The following is a 14,371-nucleotide window of genomic DNA, read 5'->3' on the forward strand; positions in this document are numbered from 1 at the left end:
ATATTTCAATTACTGTTAAGTATAAATATATTTGCTATGGAATAATTCTTTTAAGTAACTTTGATAAACGCTGTTTGATCAAGCATGATTATTTACAAATCAGTACATCAGGCACAATTGATCGACGAAGTATGTAGGTCGTTTTATTTGTAAAGATATCAAACTGTCTGAACTTTGTCTTGTAGTTAAATTCTGCTCATAAATAGAGTCAGAGTTAATATTAAGCTGGGTTTACACTATATAACAGAATACATGTTACATGATATATTTTACATGCAAAATGTTGATATTATGACTAATAATTATAATAAATATAATGATATAATGACTAAATAATTATAATAAATTATATTAAATTATATGATTATATTCAAACAAAATTTTTTAAAAATATATTTATATATAAAAAGTAAAGTTTATTTATGAATTTATGCCTTTTATGAATTTTCTTTGTTACATACCCAGAGGTAATGTGACTTTGAAAATATCAACGCGGGATTTTCATGAAGGTTAGGAACTATGAACTTGACACTATCTTCATTTGCTATAATCTCGAAATTCAATTTTATCTAATTTAGGAACACATTATAACAAAATTATAACAACGTTTACATGTATGTATTTTACAATTCAATTTACACTATTATCGGAGTTGAATACGTTTCAACTATTTATTCTCTAAACTTTTGAATATTGCTCATAGATGGCAGTAGGAAAGCATTAATTGGGAATGTCGAACCACGTGACTTTTTTATGCTGTCTTCTGATTGGTCACAGTCGTATGGCATCGCCACCATTCGGCGACGAACAATTTTGATTAGTCTTTGGGAAATCTTTATAAAGAGGCCACGAGTTTGAAAAAGATCGACTCAAATAGAGGAGTTAAGGTTAACGGCATGTTCATAATTTTTGTGAGCATTTTAAATTTCATTATTGTGATTTAAAACGTTGCGCTATTTTTACATTAGTTAGATTCGTGCTATAGTATTATTGTAATTACCTTTGAAGAAAGAAGTAAATATGATGAGCTGTAGAAATGTATTGTCATTAACAACTGCAATATACTTCTCCACCTATATCTTTCTCTCCATCCATCCATATTCATTTTCAATCCTTTAACAGAGGTATGAAAACTTTTTACCTATTCTATCCTATTAATATATGAATTTTAATATTTCCAAATGTTACTAGTTCGGAACAATACCAAACCAAAAACTACATAACCTGTAAGCCAATCTAGATATCAAAATTCTCCTTTATGGACTGGATTGCAAATAGTATCATGGAATAATTAGAAGAATTCCTATTTCCCCCACTTATAAAGGGGAGATTTCAATTTTCAAGATCATAATTGATTTGATCATGAAAAAAAATTGTTCAGTGGTGGAAAAACTTCCCTTCGGTGAGATGTTTGAATTTTTACAATTTTCGAAAAGTAAAGTATTTTTACACTTGCTGAATGATATCTTTGAATAAATATCTTTGAAGGAAACAAACTCAAGATTGTTGAAGTAGAGACTTTATTCTTTAAAATAAACTCAAGTTAACTGTTCTACAACTTTTTTTTTTTCACGAAATTATAACAGTTTAAAGTATTGACAATTTTTCATTTAGTGAATGAATATTTTCCTTTTTAAGTATTTCCCATGAATTTTTGTGTATTTGATTTAGAATAGAGTTTTTTTATTTTTTATTTCAAGTTAACATTTTGAAATGCGCGCGCATTGGATTAATGATTATAGCGCCAATGGCGAAATACGCAATACACCTACGATTCTCGAACTCGAAATCGATATTTCTCATGATCGATTTTTAACCGGGAAGTGGCGGTTAAAAATGGCGGAAAGAAGCACACCTTATCTATAATGACGAAAGTAATATTCAGAAAAATCATTCAAAAAGAAATATCCAGAAATTCTCAGGTAAAAATTTAAATTAATAATTGTTAAATTTGTGTTTGTGTTTTGTATTTTTAAGATAAAACGTTTTTGGCTCTAACTCAAGATAAAATTTAACCAAATAATTATTACATATAATTTTCAGCAATTAAAGAAATAATAGCATACATTTAAACAGACCGTATTATGTTAAAAATTATTTATAATTTTAGACCAAAATTTAATTTCAATTCTATGTCGAAATATTGTAACCTTGTAATTGATTAACTCATTGATATATGTATATATATATATATATATATATATATATATACATTTTATTATATGCTTACACACACTTCTATTAAAACATTTTCTACTTATTTGTAACTTATTTGTAACTTCATGTGTAATTCTTATATTAAATTCAACAATAATTTATTAAGAATGTACGTATTTAATAGTTAAAATAACAATTTTACTACGTAATATAATTGAAGTTCTTATTTTTCAAGCAAAATAAGACGTAGAAGGCCTTGAGGTTCGAAATCCGAGGTTCAAAACAACATAAACACAACGCTTACGTGTGTGTGTAAGGCTCTTCTGTTACACTTGTTTATTCGCGTGACACCTTTCCGACTTTTTGTTATCACTTTGTCGAGACAAGTCGAGACGAATCATTCAGTTACCAGATTTCGAGAATATAACACGTGTTACATCGCATTAAGTTCCGTGGCGTCGCTTCTTCGATACTCTTTTATTTCGATTTATACCTCATTAATAGTATCATTTAATTAATACCTGTGTGTTTGACGATTCATTGAGCATCAAGATAACGAAATCGAGTAAGATTTTGGAGATTTTTGTGTTGATTTTTCTTTGATCATTGATTTCACTCTTACGGTCACATGTACCTTGTCTCGTATGCTAGCGTCGTTTTGGCATACTCTTTTACTTCCATTCTTTAATACTTATTATTCTAGATATAATACTAGTTATTTTCATTCACACAACGTTTCCTTTGTCCTTCTCCTACTAATCAGCTTTATTTCAATTTTTCAGAAAATTTTTGTGACCGCGTGCAATGCAGTTGGTAGAGTCAGTGTTTGTTGCGAAATATTTTTATATTTTCCTGAGCGAAATGGCTCTCATTAAATTAAATAACCAATTCATTCAAATTATAATTCGCGAAATTAGAATCAGTGAGTTCGTCGATTGATATTTAAACGCGCGCGTTGATAGTCTTTTATTTTTCTTTTTTTATATTTCTTTGTGGTGAATATTCGTTTTCGACATTAGAGTCAGTGCTCAAGAGGATAAGGCCTCTTCAGGAGATCAAGATCGTAAGTATTTTTATATACTGTACCTCAATTTATTAAATTTTTCAAATTTAACAATAAAGTATAATGTTTAATATTTTGCCACAGATCTTCTGCAGTTTCCATTTTCCCTAATTCTCCAACAATCTTATGATGCTTCAAAAGCTAAAAATGTAAGTACTTTAGTATTTAAATTTTATTCTCTAGTCGAATGTAAAATTATAATTATAAAATAAAAACACTAAATTATTAGTCCCAATTTTTATCAGTAATAAAATTTGAATTTTCATAAATAACACTGTGTTTTTAAAAATAAAATATTTTATGTTTCTTAAGAAATTTTTCATGGCGTTCACTTCCACCATGGGAGTCTCAGTGGTATCATCTACTTGATGAGAGTCTTCATGATAACTTTCCCTGTGCAGTTCCAGTGCAGCATCGATGATAATGTTCTTCATCATCTATCGCGTGAGTCGCATGCATTTATGTTCCTCCGGTCACTCAATCATGTCATAGGACGAAAGGTCCGAATCGGCACGGGTGACTGGTTGTATACGTAGAATTTTTGATGAGCATAGTGACCACGGGTATTTTTTATACCCGTGAGTAGTAACATTTTCAGATTTATTTATTATGTATTAGATCAGGACAGGGCTTCTTGCACATCGTGATTTTAACAATTAGTGTGAATATATACATATAATAATACTATATAATATAGTATTAACAATTACTTATAAAATCAAAGTATATTCAATATAAATGTTTGCAAAAGTAAAATATCCATATGAATAGATAAATTATGAATAATTATTGAAATGATTTCGTTTGAGTATTTCATAGTAGAGAAGACGGATACCCTCCGACTTCATTGCTATGAAAGATACAGTTATCACTTATTGATATTGGTAATACGCTTTGTTATAATAATTGACAATTAATAACTTTTTTAATAATTAATATTTTCCAACTTCATTTTATCTTTTATAATGGTATTGAATGAATTTTAATTATGAACTTCAGTAGAATTTGAAATATAATAGATTAGAATTTTTTCCGCAGAAAAATGTATGAAATATTATGTGCATGAAGATATTTCGTGACAGGCAGATTTTTGAATCAAAGCAATAAGTTTGAATACTGTCTCCGCATTTTCGAAAATGTGTTTTGATGAAGAAGTCGCCTGAGGTTATTTCTATTAATATTTAATTTAAAGTCAGTTGTTTTATTTTGATTGTTTGAGTCAGTTATTAGATTTCACAATATCTTTTTTAATAAATTCCATTCTTATTGATTGTCTTTATTCTATTACTCTTGCAATTTCAATAATGTTTGAAAGAGTAGAGTCATTAAAGTTTGAAATAAAATAACACAATAGTCCGTTAGATACAAATGATATAAAGTAATTATTTTTTTAGTCAGGATTTTCAGATTTAACCCCTTCCGTGCTCATTGTCAGGATCTCACTCACGTGCCCAGGTGCTACTTGGGTGGGTGAAAGACATTGGGTATGATGATCATAGTTTATAATTTTATAAAAAATTTCTTAGCGACTGACAATGTGTTAGCGTATCGTGCACGACGTATTTTCCTCATATGTGTGTGTGGTTAGGATGTGGAATTGCGTCGTTTCTATTGTTCCATTCATTATAATTTGAAATATTTTGCACTAATTCAAAGAATTATGACTATATTGTCATAACACATAACACATAACACATAATACACTATAAACTATAATTATATTATTATTATTACAACTATATTATCAATTACAATTATGATTCCAAGTCAACTTGTACATGTAATGTCTATAGTAATTATATGCATCTTTCCTTAGTTATTAATATCTCGCTGTAATTAATATTATTAATATATAGCTGTAAATATAAACGTGTTTTAATCACGTTTTACGCAATGGTCGCTAGCTATTGTCAGTCGATTTCAGGAAAATGGTACGTAAATTAGAGTGTGAAAGTTGTGTGTTAAGCTCGGATGTCGGAGGCGTCCCGGGACGTCCTCTCTAGTGTAGGTCTTTCTGCGCCCGAGTAGTATGTGTGAGAACCGTGGAATGAGTGTGTTGGTGTGTCTGTTTTGCCATTTTTTTAAATATAGAGCGACTGTTAGGATAGGTAGCATACTTTCTGGTGTGAATGTGTTTAATTATAAGTAGGTAGGGCCGGGCAGGTTGGCACAGTCTCTGATCGCGTGTCCCCCTTTCGCGTGTCCAACCTGTTTCAGGAAATCTAATTTGAAAACTCGACAGTGAAATTGGTACAAATGGAGCATGCCACTTGTTTCTGATTTTACTCTTCGATTTTTCGAATTTATTACCGCGGTCGCGGTCGTGGATAGGTCGCGATTAGATCCCGAAACGAACGTTCATGTAGGTATGCTCGAGCACGCACATGCGACGGACAACGATCACTATGATAGATGGTCGTCCATGTGTATTGAAGTCAGCTTTCGCGATTTATCTTTTCATTTCACCTTTATAAGTTATTTTTTGGTTTGCGATTAGAAAGACTCGAGCTAGATGTATGTTTCAGCGGGCATTGTGCTCGAAGAAAGAAAAGGCTAGAAGCCGAAGAGGCCCGGCAAACTGCCATGAAGAGGGTCACAACAAATGGCTTCTCATCCTCTGGATCATTTAAATAAATGATTCCAGAGCACGGGAAGCCATTCTCGTTACTACTTTGTCACTATGCTCTTTTAGTATTTGTAGTTGTATTTTTTCTTTCTCCATCATCGTTCATCATAGTTTTGGGAAAATCGCGAGTTTTCTTGTTAGTGTTGCGAGAGATCGATTACGAGTTGAATTAGAGTTACGAGATAGTTTATTAGTGCTGCGAGAAACTGATTACGGTTTAAATTAGAGTTGCGAAAAAATGCTAATCGTGTTTGTTTTAGAGTTGCGAATTATGATTTCGCGATTGTGAATTTTTAAAGTTGTCTTAGAGTTATATATAATAAAATTTATCTTGCTTCCTATTTTCAGAATTAAATTGTAGAGTTGTTTTTAATTAATTTTAGAGTATCTGAAGTAGCTTTTCGTTCGTACAGTTTCGTATTGCTAATAATAATTTTCATTGAATTTAGCTTTAAAGTTAGTGTTGCGACATTATTTCATCGCGATTTCCAGTTTTACTTTTACTCTTAGTGTTGCGATAATGAATAATCGCGTTTCTTGACGTAGCGTTGCGTTTACAAAATGCCCAAATTCTTCCACTGAATTCGTGGAAAGCTGTTCCTGGTCCTGGATCACCTGATGCAGTTACAAAAGTTGTACAGAAGTAGTCATTCATCAGCAACCTCCAGCATGATTGCACTGAACGCGTCGCAATTAGTGTTGCGCATTTTTAAACATGAGTGCATAGATTAATAACGTCACGTACATATTTTCGGGAATTTTAGACATGACGAAGCACTCTTCGCGTTGGATTTTGAAAATTTTCTATTTCACAATTAGTGCTAGCGAATTAGTGTTGCGAAACAAGATACTCGGGTTTGTTGCTCGGGTTCGTAACATAATTGTACAGTAACCCTTCTGGTTATTCATCTACTTTTTTTTTTCTAAATGTCGGGACTGTTTTAGTGGTGTGGAATTTTTGTTTTAAGTTTCCTTAAACTACTAATCCAACAAATAAGTTTGTTACAGATTTATCAACTTCCAAATGCATGGATGGAAGATAGAATAACATGGACTATGGAATTTAGAGGGAATGATGCCTGGATCCTGTCGAATGGTAATTAAACATATCTTGTTAAATTTATTTCACAAATCTTTTTGACATCAACAAAAGAAGATTGCACGTAGAATACGTTAAATATAGAAAATTCTATGAAATATCTAAAACAGAATGCTCGTTATAAAAGTTAATGATTGAAGTAATGCGAGTTGATTGGCTGCGATCTAGGTGTTTGTGTAAATTTATTGTGTGTACATATCCATTAGATTAACGAAAAATAAATGATACATAGTTTTGGTATCTGGATAACTAATTTGTAACAGTATGGATACGCTTATTGAATTAAATGAATATTTCATAAGAATTTGTATTTTTCGTACAGAAATATTTTAGAAAGTTTAGGATTAATTATTTCTTCTACAATGATAATATCTGTAAATAAGAGGGTTGTTTTTCTTCTTCTCTTTAATTTTTCGCATATTATAAAATTTATGTAAGCTGATAGGTTCTTTAATATTTTATTAATAACTTTAGAATTTTAATTTACTATGTGAAAAGTAGCCATCGTAATACCGTAAATCATAGATAGAGCTCTTTTGATATATAATAGAATGATTTCCAGTTAGTTACTAGTTTCATGTTTCGGTATTGAAAATTTGACAGCACTGTAATTTTATAAATCTTATTTCTGGCGCGTTCACTAGATCAAATTCGAGCGTTTTACGTGATGTAGTTCCCCAATTCACCGTTGTTTAAACGTAGAGTGCGCTAAAAAACCAGTGATTTTTTACCATGTCGATATTTCAGATCCCCGGCGACGAAAATCCGTAAGGTGCTAGGTCTATTCATATATGTCTATGATTCAATGTAATTCGTGCGTTTGCCGCCATAGATGGCATGACGATTCAACTCTTTACATGATCGGTATTTCAGAACGTGACACATACCTCGTTTGTAGGTATACGTAATTTCATAAGGTGAGTGACAGCTGTGATGATAGATTTACTTTATCCTTCATCAAAATTCAGCTTCATTCAGTAAAATCAAAACTCAAATAAAAAATCAAATATTCCAGATTGTATTTTTCATTTTTGTAAATCTTCGATTTACATCGACATCGACTTTCCAATATTTTAATAATCTCCTGAAATTGTCGAAAATGTACGAAATTTGAAATTCCGGTGAAATCTTTTAAGTAAAAATCTTTTTGCAGAGGGAGAGAAGAGTAAAAGAGAAAGACGGAGAACCATCCTCGCGATCTTACCTCAGCGCCGATAATAAAATGGAAGCTTGAAGAAAAGCGATAGATGGATAGAGGAGGGAGCAAGAGGGATGATCTGAATCGTGGGCATAAAGCGAGGCGAAGGGATAAGGAAATGTAGAATGGGAACGCTAGGCGGAATCGCGCGAGTGGTAATCCCAAGTCGAAAGCTCGAACGACGCCAAAGTTAAATATAAATGTCGCGGTAAGCGGCTCCTGGACCGGCGAAGCAGCGGGTCGACTAGTCTCTTCGTGATCTTCGTCGTGGACCGAACTACGAAAAATCGAATCTGATCGATCTCCATCGATCGCACGCCACATTTTCCAGCACGATCCTCCTCGATCGTCGCGGTTCAGCTCGGTGCGGTTTCAAGAGTCGAGATTGTGGGACGCGAGACATATGCTGAATAAGAGTTCGAGGAAATCGTGCTTTGAACGAAAATCGATCGAATACACGCTCTGATAATATTGGAACCATCGCGATTATCCTGTGCTTTTTCCCCACTTGGGAGATCTACAATCTTTATACTGGATTTCGTTGATCGCTCCTGTCTGCGGTGCGACGTCTTTTCGGTATCGTTTTCACTTTTATTAATACTTTATTAATTGGTTCGAACGTTTGAAAGGTTTCGCTGGAATTTTGGATTTAATTAATTATTATTTGGATATTCAATAATTTGGATTTATTAATTTTCTTGTTGAGAAGCTTAAAGAATCCTTTAGATAATGATCTAATTTATCTAATAATTTAGTAACTATTTAAAAAATACTACCATTTTAATGTTGTAGTAAAGATTGTAAAATGTTATCGCATCAATTCTCCTTTAATAAAAATAAAAAAATTCTGTAGTGGTTGAAGTAGGTTCTTAGACTGCCGATCTAAAGGAAAGAATTGATTAGTGAAAGCAGGAAGTGTGACGCAACTGCAAACATTCCGAAAAGTTCCAACGAATTCTTTTGAAATCACCGTCGTGTCACCTCACGACGTCTAGAGCTTTGCATTAATCCTACTTTGTACCTGATTCGATCGAAACTTTCAAACATAATTGCTCATCGGGGTTAACCGATACGAGCAACCTGTGTCAGGAGCATCCGTTCAGAACGAAGACTATTTCTGTTCGTTAATTCGGCAGTAATTTTATTTTTGGACGCAGCATCTGAGGTCCAGGATCCAGCAAGCTAACATTGTACATAACCGCGGTGCCTCTTTCTCTCCTAGCACTTTCATTCATTTTTTTCAATATTTTAGCTTGAATTTCTTTCGACGTGTCTTCCTTGCCAATATTTATTAGCTTTGTCGTTACGTCAAGTACATTCTTTTATGTATTTTACATAAATCCCAGATAAAATATCAGGGTCTCATCTTTCTTTGACATCATAACTTCGATATGTATTTTTATCCAGTCTCAAAGAAAAGATCCGTGTGCACGTCATATCTAATCGAGTCGTCGAGTGGTACGTCGTATAAATAGAGCGTCAGTCGATCCCTCTATCGTCATTCAATGCTTTATTAAAATCGGTGGAACGAACTCGAACGTATGCTTGTTTGAACGCCGCGTCGAACATCTTCATTGTAATGGCGTTCGTGAACTTTAACAAGAACAAAATGGATGCATGTCTTTGACCAGGCGCGTTTGTTTCTTTTGAAGGGGGGCTCGGCGGGTTGGATCAATTTCCTTCGCTTCTCGTTTGCACATTTATTTTTACAACGCCGGAAATGGATCCGCGTTTAAAGTAATACGTGATCTAACGTAAAACGAATGTCGCGTCAAAAGGAAATAGCCGGAGTTTTCGAAATTGGGTCGTGATCATGATTTTTTTAAGTCGAAAATTTCCAAAAAGTTCCTAAAAATTAAAACGCGTGTAGCCAGATTTTTTTATTTCCTTCTTTCACTGATGAAACGATGTCTAAATCAATCGATGTCTAATCAATTATATGTCTCCTGATAAACGAAAAGTTTGTTACGCTCAACGATGGCGCCATGCATTATGTACGTACGCGTGTCACGACAATGCTAATTAGCAAGCGTTAATATTCACGTCATTTTCTGAAATATCTGACGTAGTCGTTGCAAATACATCTGTGTTGTCGGACACGTCTGTGGGCAGTGCTCTAATCGCTTTAAAATAGATTTGTCGTTATATTTAGTCGGCCTACACTCGATCCAGCCAAAAACCTTTAGACCTTCGACCTGTGGAACCACGTTACTCTAACTTCCTTATATTTCGATAATTCATCTTTGATATCTGCTCAATTTTATATATATCGTTCAAGAACTATTTGGACAATTTTTAAGAATTATTCATGTAGTAATTAGAATAACTGATATATAAATATTTAGACAAATCAATTTGATAAAGACTTTTCGTAAAGAAAGACTGTGATCTTAACGGTGCTTCATTTTAATAAGAAAAGGATCATTCGTTGTTGAATAAACACAGAATTTTATCAACAGGAAGACAAAAGATGGGAATAGCCTCGTTTAAATTCACATTGTGTACACTTCGCGCCTTTTCAGCATTGTGTAATGTCATGCATGGCGATTTGTCTGTTACACGTTTTTCACGCGCTAACGTGCAGAAGTCAGCGGGAAGTCAGACAATCGAACTGCCTATTTCGAGAGACTTTTGGACAATTGCCCATTCTAATCTGCCTACTCACTGCCACTACGCGACCCAGAGCTCGTTATATATCCAAGACACTTCAACTTCTACACGGTATCTCTTCAGTTTTAATCGACGTGACTTTATACACTTCTGAAAAGTTATATATACCCTCTCGATGAATTTTAACATACTTTACATCGTGTACAAGATGCTGCGTTCCATCGTGTGCAATTTCCTTTTGATTTCAAACAAAATAGCGACTCCTCTTTTACGAATCAGTTCTTCTCGGTAATTTATGGTAAATTCTAATATGAATTGAAATAGAGAAAGAAGGGAGTTTCAATGAAATGTATGTAATGTGCCCTTTCACAGCGATGCTAGGTGATCGAAGCGCGACACGTGGAGCTTCGAAATAGCTAAAGATGTCGCAGCCGCCGTCGAAACCTCATGGAAAACCAGGGCCAGGAGGCAGCTGGACAACCAGGCCGAACACGTCTGGCCAGTATAGGTCTCCTTCCCCTTTCAGTCCTACGAGCTCGCCTCATCCTCAACGAGCTCGAGGACCGCCAACTCCGGTTCATCATGCTCATCCTGCGTCCCCGTTGACGTATACTGGAATGAGGCACCCGATGAGCCCAGTACCGATTGGAATGCCGATTTCTCCTGGAATATCGCCTGTTTTCGGATCGCCCACTGGATATATACAGTGTCCAAGGCCCAGATGGCCGTCACCGATTCCAGTAGCAAGTCAAGCACCTAGGCCCTTTATACCGACGCAGGTATGTGACTTTTAAAATGATGGGATAAGCAGATATCGAGACGGTTGTAAATTACGAAGGGTAGAGATTTTTAGGAAACTTAATGAATACAGAACTGACTAACAGGACATATCGATTTTTGGAAAAATTAGTGATGTAGCAAAGGCTGGACTCTTCTTAGTAGATTTATTAGAATAAAATTTGTCTGAGTCTGATGAAAACTTTGAAAGCTATTGATTTATTGCCTAATATCTACCATTAAGAGTTAAAGGCATCAAAATGTAATTCCCTCGCATCGTAGAGGGTCTCGTATTGATCTTGAATTTGAAAGTAACAGAGAATGCAATGTCCATAGTATTTTCGGTACTTCCAGCAGTATTTTAGCTAATAGTATGCTTCGAGATAATAACAGATAATGTGCAATAGAGAATAATCGTCGAAACGTGAGATTCTGTAGAAGCAGTGAGATATACTTTATTTTTGGACTCATTAGTCATTGGTATAGACAGTAGTAGCAATCAGCGAACATATAGTTAGCTGCTAGCCGGCTAGTTTAACACGGACCACCGTACGAAATTGCTGATGAAACAGGAAACGTTGCATGTTAAATTATACTTGTGGCACAGAACACGCGTCAACTCCCTCGAAGAAGAGAAGTTCACGTGGCAGTAAAAGATTCAATATTCCTCTCAATCTTAACACGTGAAAAATCACCAAACGTTTATTTTCCATTTAACATTCGATTTTAGAATTCCGTGAATCTTTATAAATCATTCAACTCAAATTTCACATACTCACTTGTCTTAACTTAATGATCTTATGTTCTTGGTAGATAAGATTTCGATTTTTAGTTGCTCTTCATCCAACGTTCGATTTCTCGATTCTATGAAATTATTTAATTAAAATTACGCGAGTTCACTGGTCTCAACTAAGCGAGGCTTTGATTTATAGTTTCTCGTTTTCTATTCATTACTCAATTATTTCACTCAAAAGCTTGTCCTAATCTGCACAGTTCTAAATTAGGCTTTAGCTTCTCGATACTATCACAGAGTATTGGCTTTTTAGCTTTCTAGCGGTTTTACAACTCTTCGACATTATTTAATTAAAATTTATCTACTGGTTCTGCGTAGTTTCGAGCGTAGATTTAATTTTCAATTGACTGGTTGTTTAAATAGGGCTTTAGGATTGTGAAACAAACGTTCAAAGAAAATTCGCCACGTGGACTGTTCGTTTTTCACGCCCACGTGGTCTCGTGTCCGACTGGCCGAGACAACGGTATAAAATAGGGGCGCCTAAATAAAATGTAGGCCGCGACAAGTTTTAACGACCGGTTTTCCCAGACGCGTGCCAGGTGTGAATGCACTGCTGATGTGATCGAATCCATGTATATCCTTTCAACAAATGAAAAACAACAAATTATTTAGTATCTTGTTGTTCGCCGTGATCGAAAAGAAAAGTTAGACTCTAAAAGTGACTAGGAAAAATAATTACGGATTGTATAGTCAGATGTGGCTATGGAAAAATGATCGTTTAATTCCAAAATTATTAACGTGCAAGATACAAAACTTATATCAGAGAAATGGATATGAAGAAAGTACAAAAAAGTTTATAATACAATAACGAATGCAAGCTTTTATTCATACACGAAAAGTCAAGCAAATCTCTAAAATTGTGTCACAGTAAATCCACAAAATTTCTATGACAAGTTCCAAATTGATCATTTTGATCAGTCCGCTTGTTCTGCTATTAAACACGTCAGAATATAGTAGATGTATTGGTTGTGAAATGATCATGTGGTCATCATATCATTTATTAGATAGATAGAAAATGATTTTCTGCGAATTGTTTTATCATTTTCTTAACGATTAAGAAATAATCTCTCTCAGGAGCCTTTCTCAATTACTTCTTTCATATCAATTTTTCTAGCTTTTACTGTCAGTATGTATATTTTCGTTTTTTTTTGGTGCGTTTTGATAGAGTTCGGTGGAAAGTGGCACATCATCGCCCTTGCTCGGTGGTCCACCGGAATATTTGATTGGAACATATAAACCTGGCGAATACGAATATGTTGGAGTGCCACTGGATCACTCGCAAACGGAAGAGGAATCCAGCGGACCCAGTACCGCGGAAATAATAGCTAACCAAAGTCAGGATTACGTAGATGAGAAGCTTGCTGAGTATCAGGCTACGATACAGCAGCTTCAGAGTGAGTATCTCATCTCAGAAAGTGTACACATTTGCATGTTCTTGTACTGCTTTTAACAAAAATTCATGATTTAACAACTATTAGGAATTACTAAATTAACAAAACTGTAACGCGTAAAATCAGTGATGTGTAATTAAAATAAGTGTGTAATTAAATATTAACACCATAGGACTATATAATTAATATAGAATATAATTTATAATTTAAGAATATAAAGAAAATATAATTTATAAATAACGAGTTTTAAAAAAGATTATAACGTTCGAAATTGCCAAAATCAGTTTTTGTAAATATCATACCAACGAGTTTACCTCACTACAAAATATTTCAGTGGATTTAGTCTTAAATTAGAATTAGAACACAGAATACCTCGATGAAAATTCGTTCATTTTTATTAGCTATTTATTCGTTTCTATCGCCAAGAAATGTTATTTTTGTGCAATGTTGCAATTTTAACAGTGATTTAACTAAAAATCGACGTTACCAATACGTTTATATGATACTTCTGGCAACGATGAAATCAATGAACGTCTGTTTGCCAATTTAGAAACTCTGTTGAAGAAATGCTCTATTTAGAGATGAAGCCAAATCCATAAAGTTGATTAAGAACTATTAATGATCCATGTTTTCTGCGGTTGACGTTAAAAACTTGTT

General features: G+C 33.9%; 1 protein-coding gene across 1 annotated transcript; it reads left to right on the forward strand.

Moving 5' to 3' along the window:
* Nucleotides 1-11,175: 11,175 nt before the first annotated feature.
* Nucleotides 11,176-13,827, forward strand: LOC122537475 (translation initiation factor IF-2-like). The gene is made up of 3 exons (XM_043670656.1): nt 11,176-11,532; nt 13,489-13,717; nt 13,802-13,827. The coding sequence occupies exons 1-3, from the start codon at nt 11,176-11,178 to the stop codon at nt 13,825-13,827; spliced, it is 612 nt and encodes a 203-aa protein (XP_043526591.1).
* The last annotated feature ends 544 nt before the right edge of the window (nt 13,828-14,371 follow it).

The sequence above is a fragment of the Frieseomelitta varia genome, unplaced genomic scaffold (assembly GCF_011392965.1).
Source record: "Frieseomelitta varia isolate USP_RPSP 00005682 unplaced genomic scaffold, Fvar_1.2 scaffold_909, whole genome shotgun sequence".
NCBI lineage: Eukaryota > Metazoa > Arthropoda > Insecta > Hymenoptera > Apidae > Frieseomelitta > Frieseomelitta varia.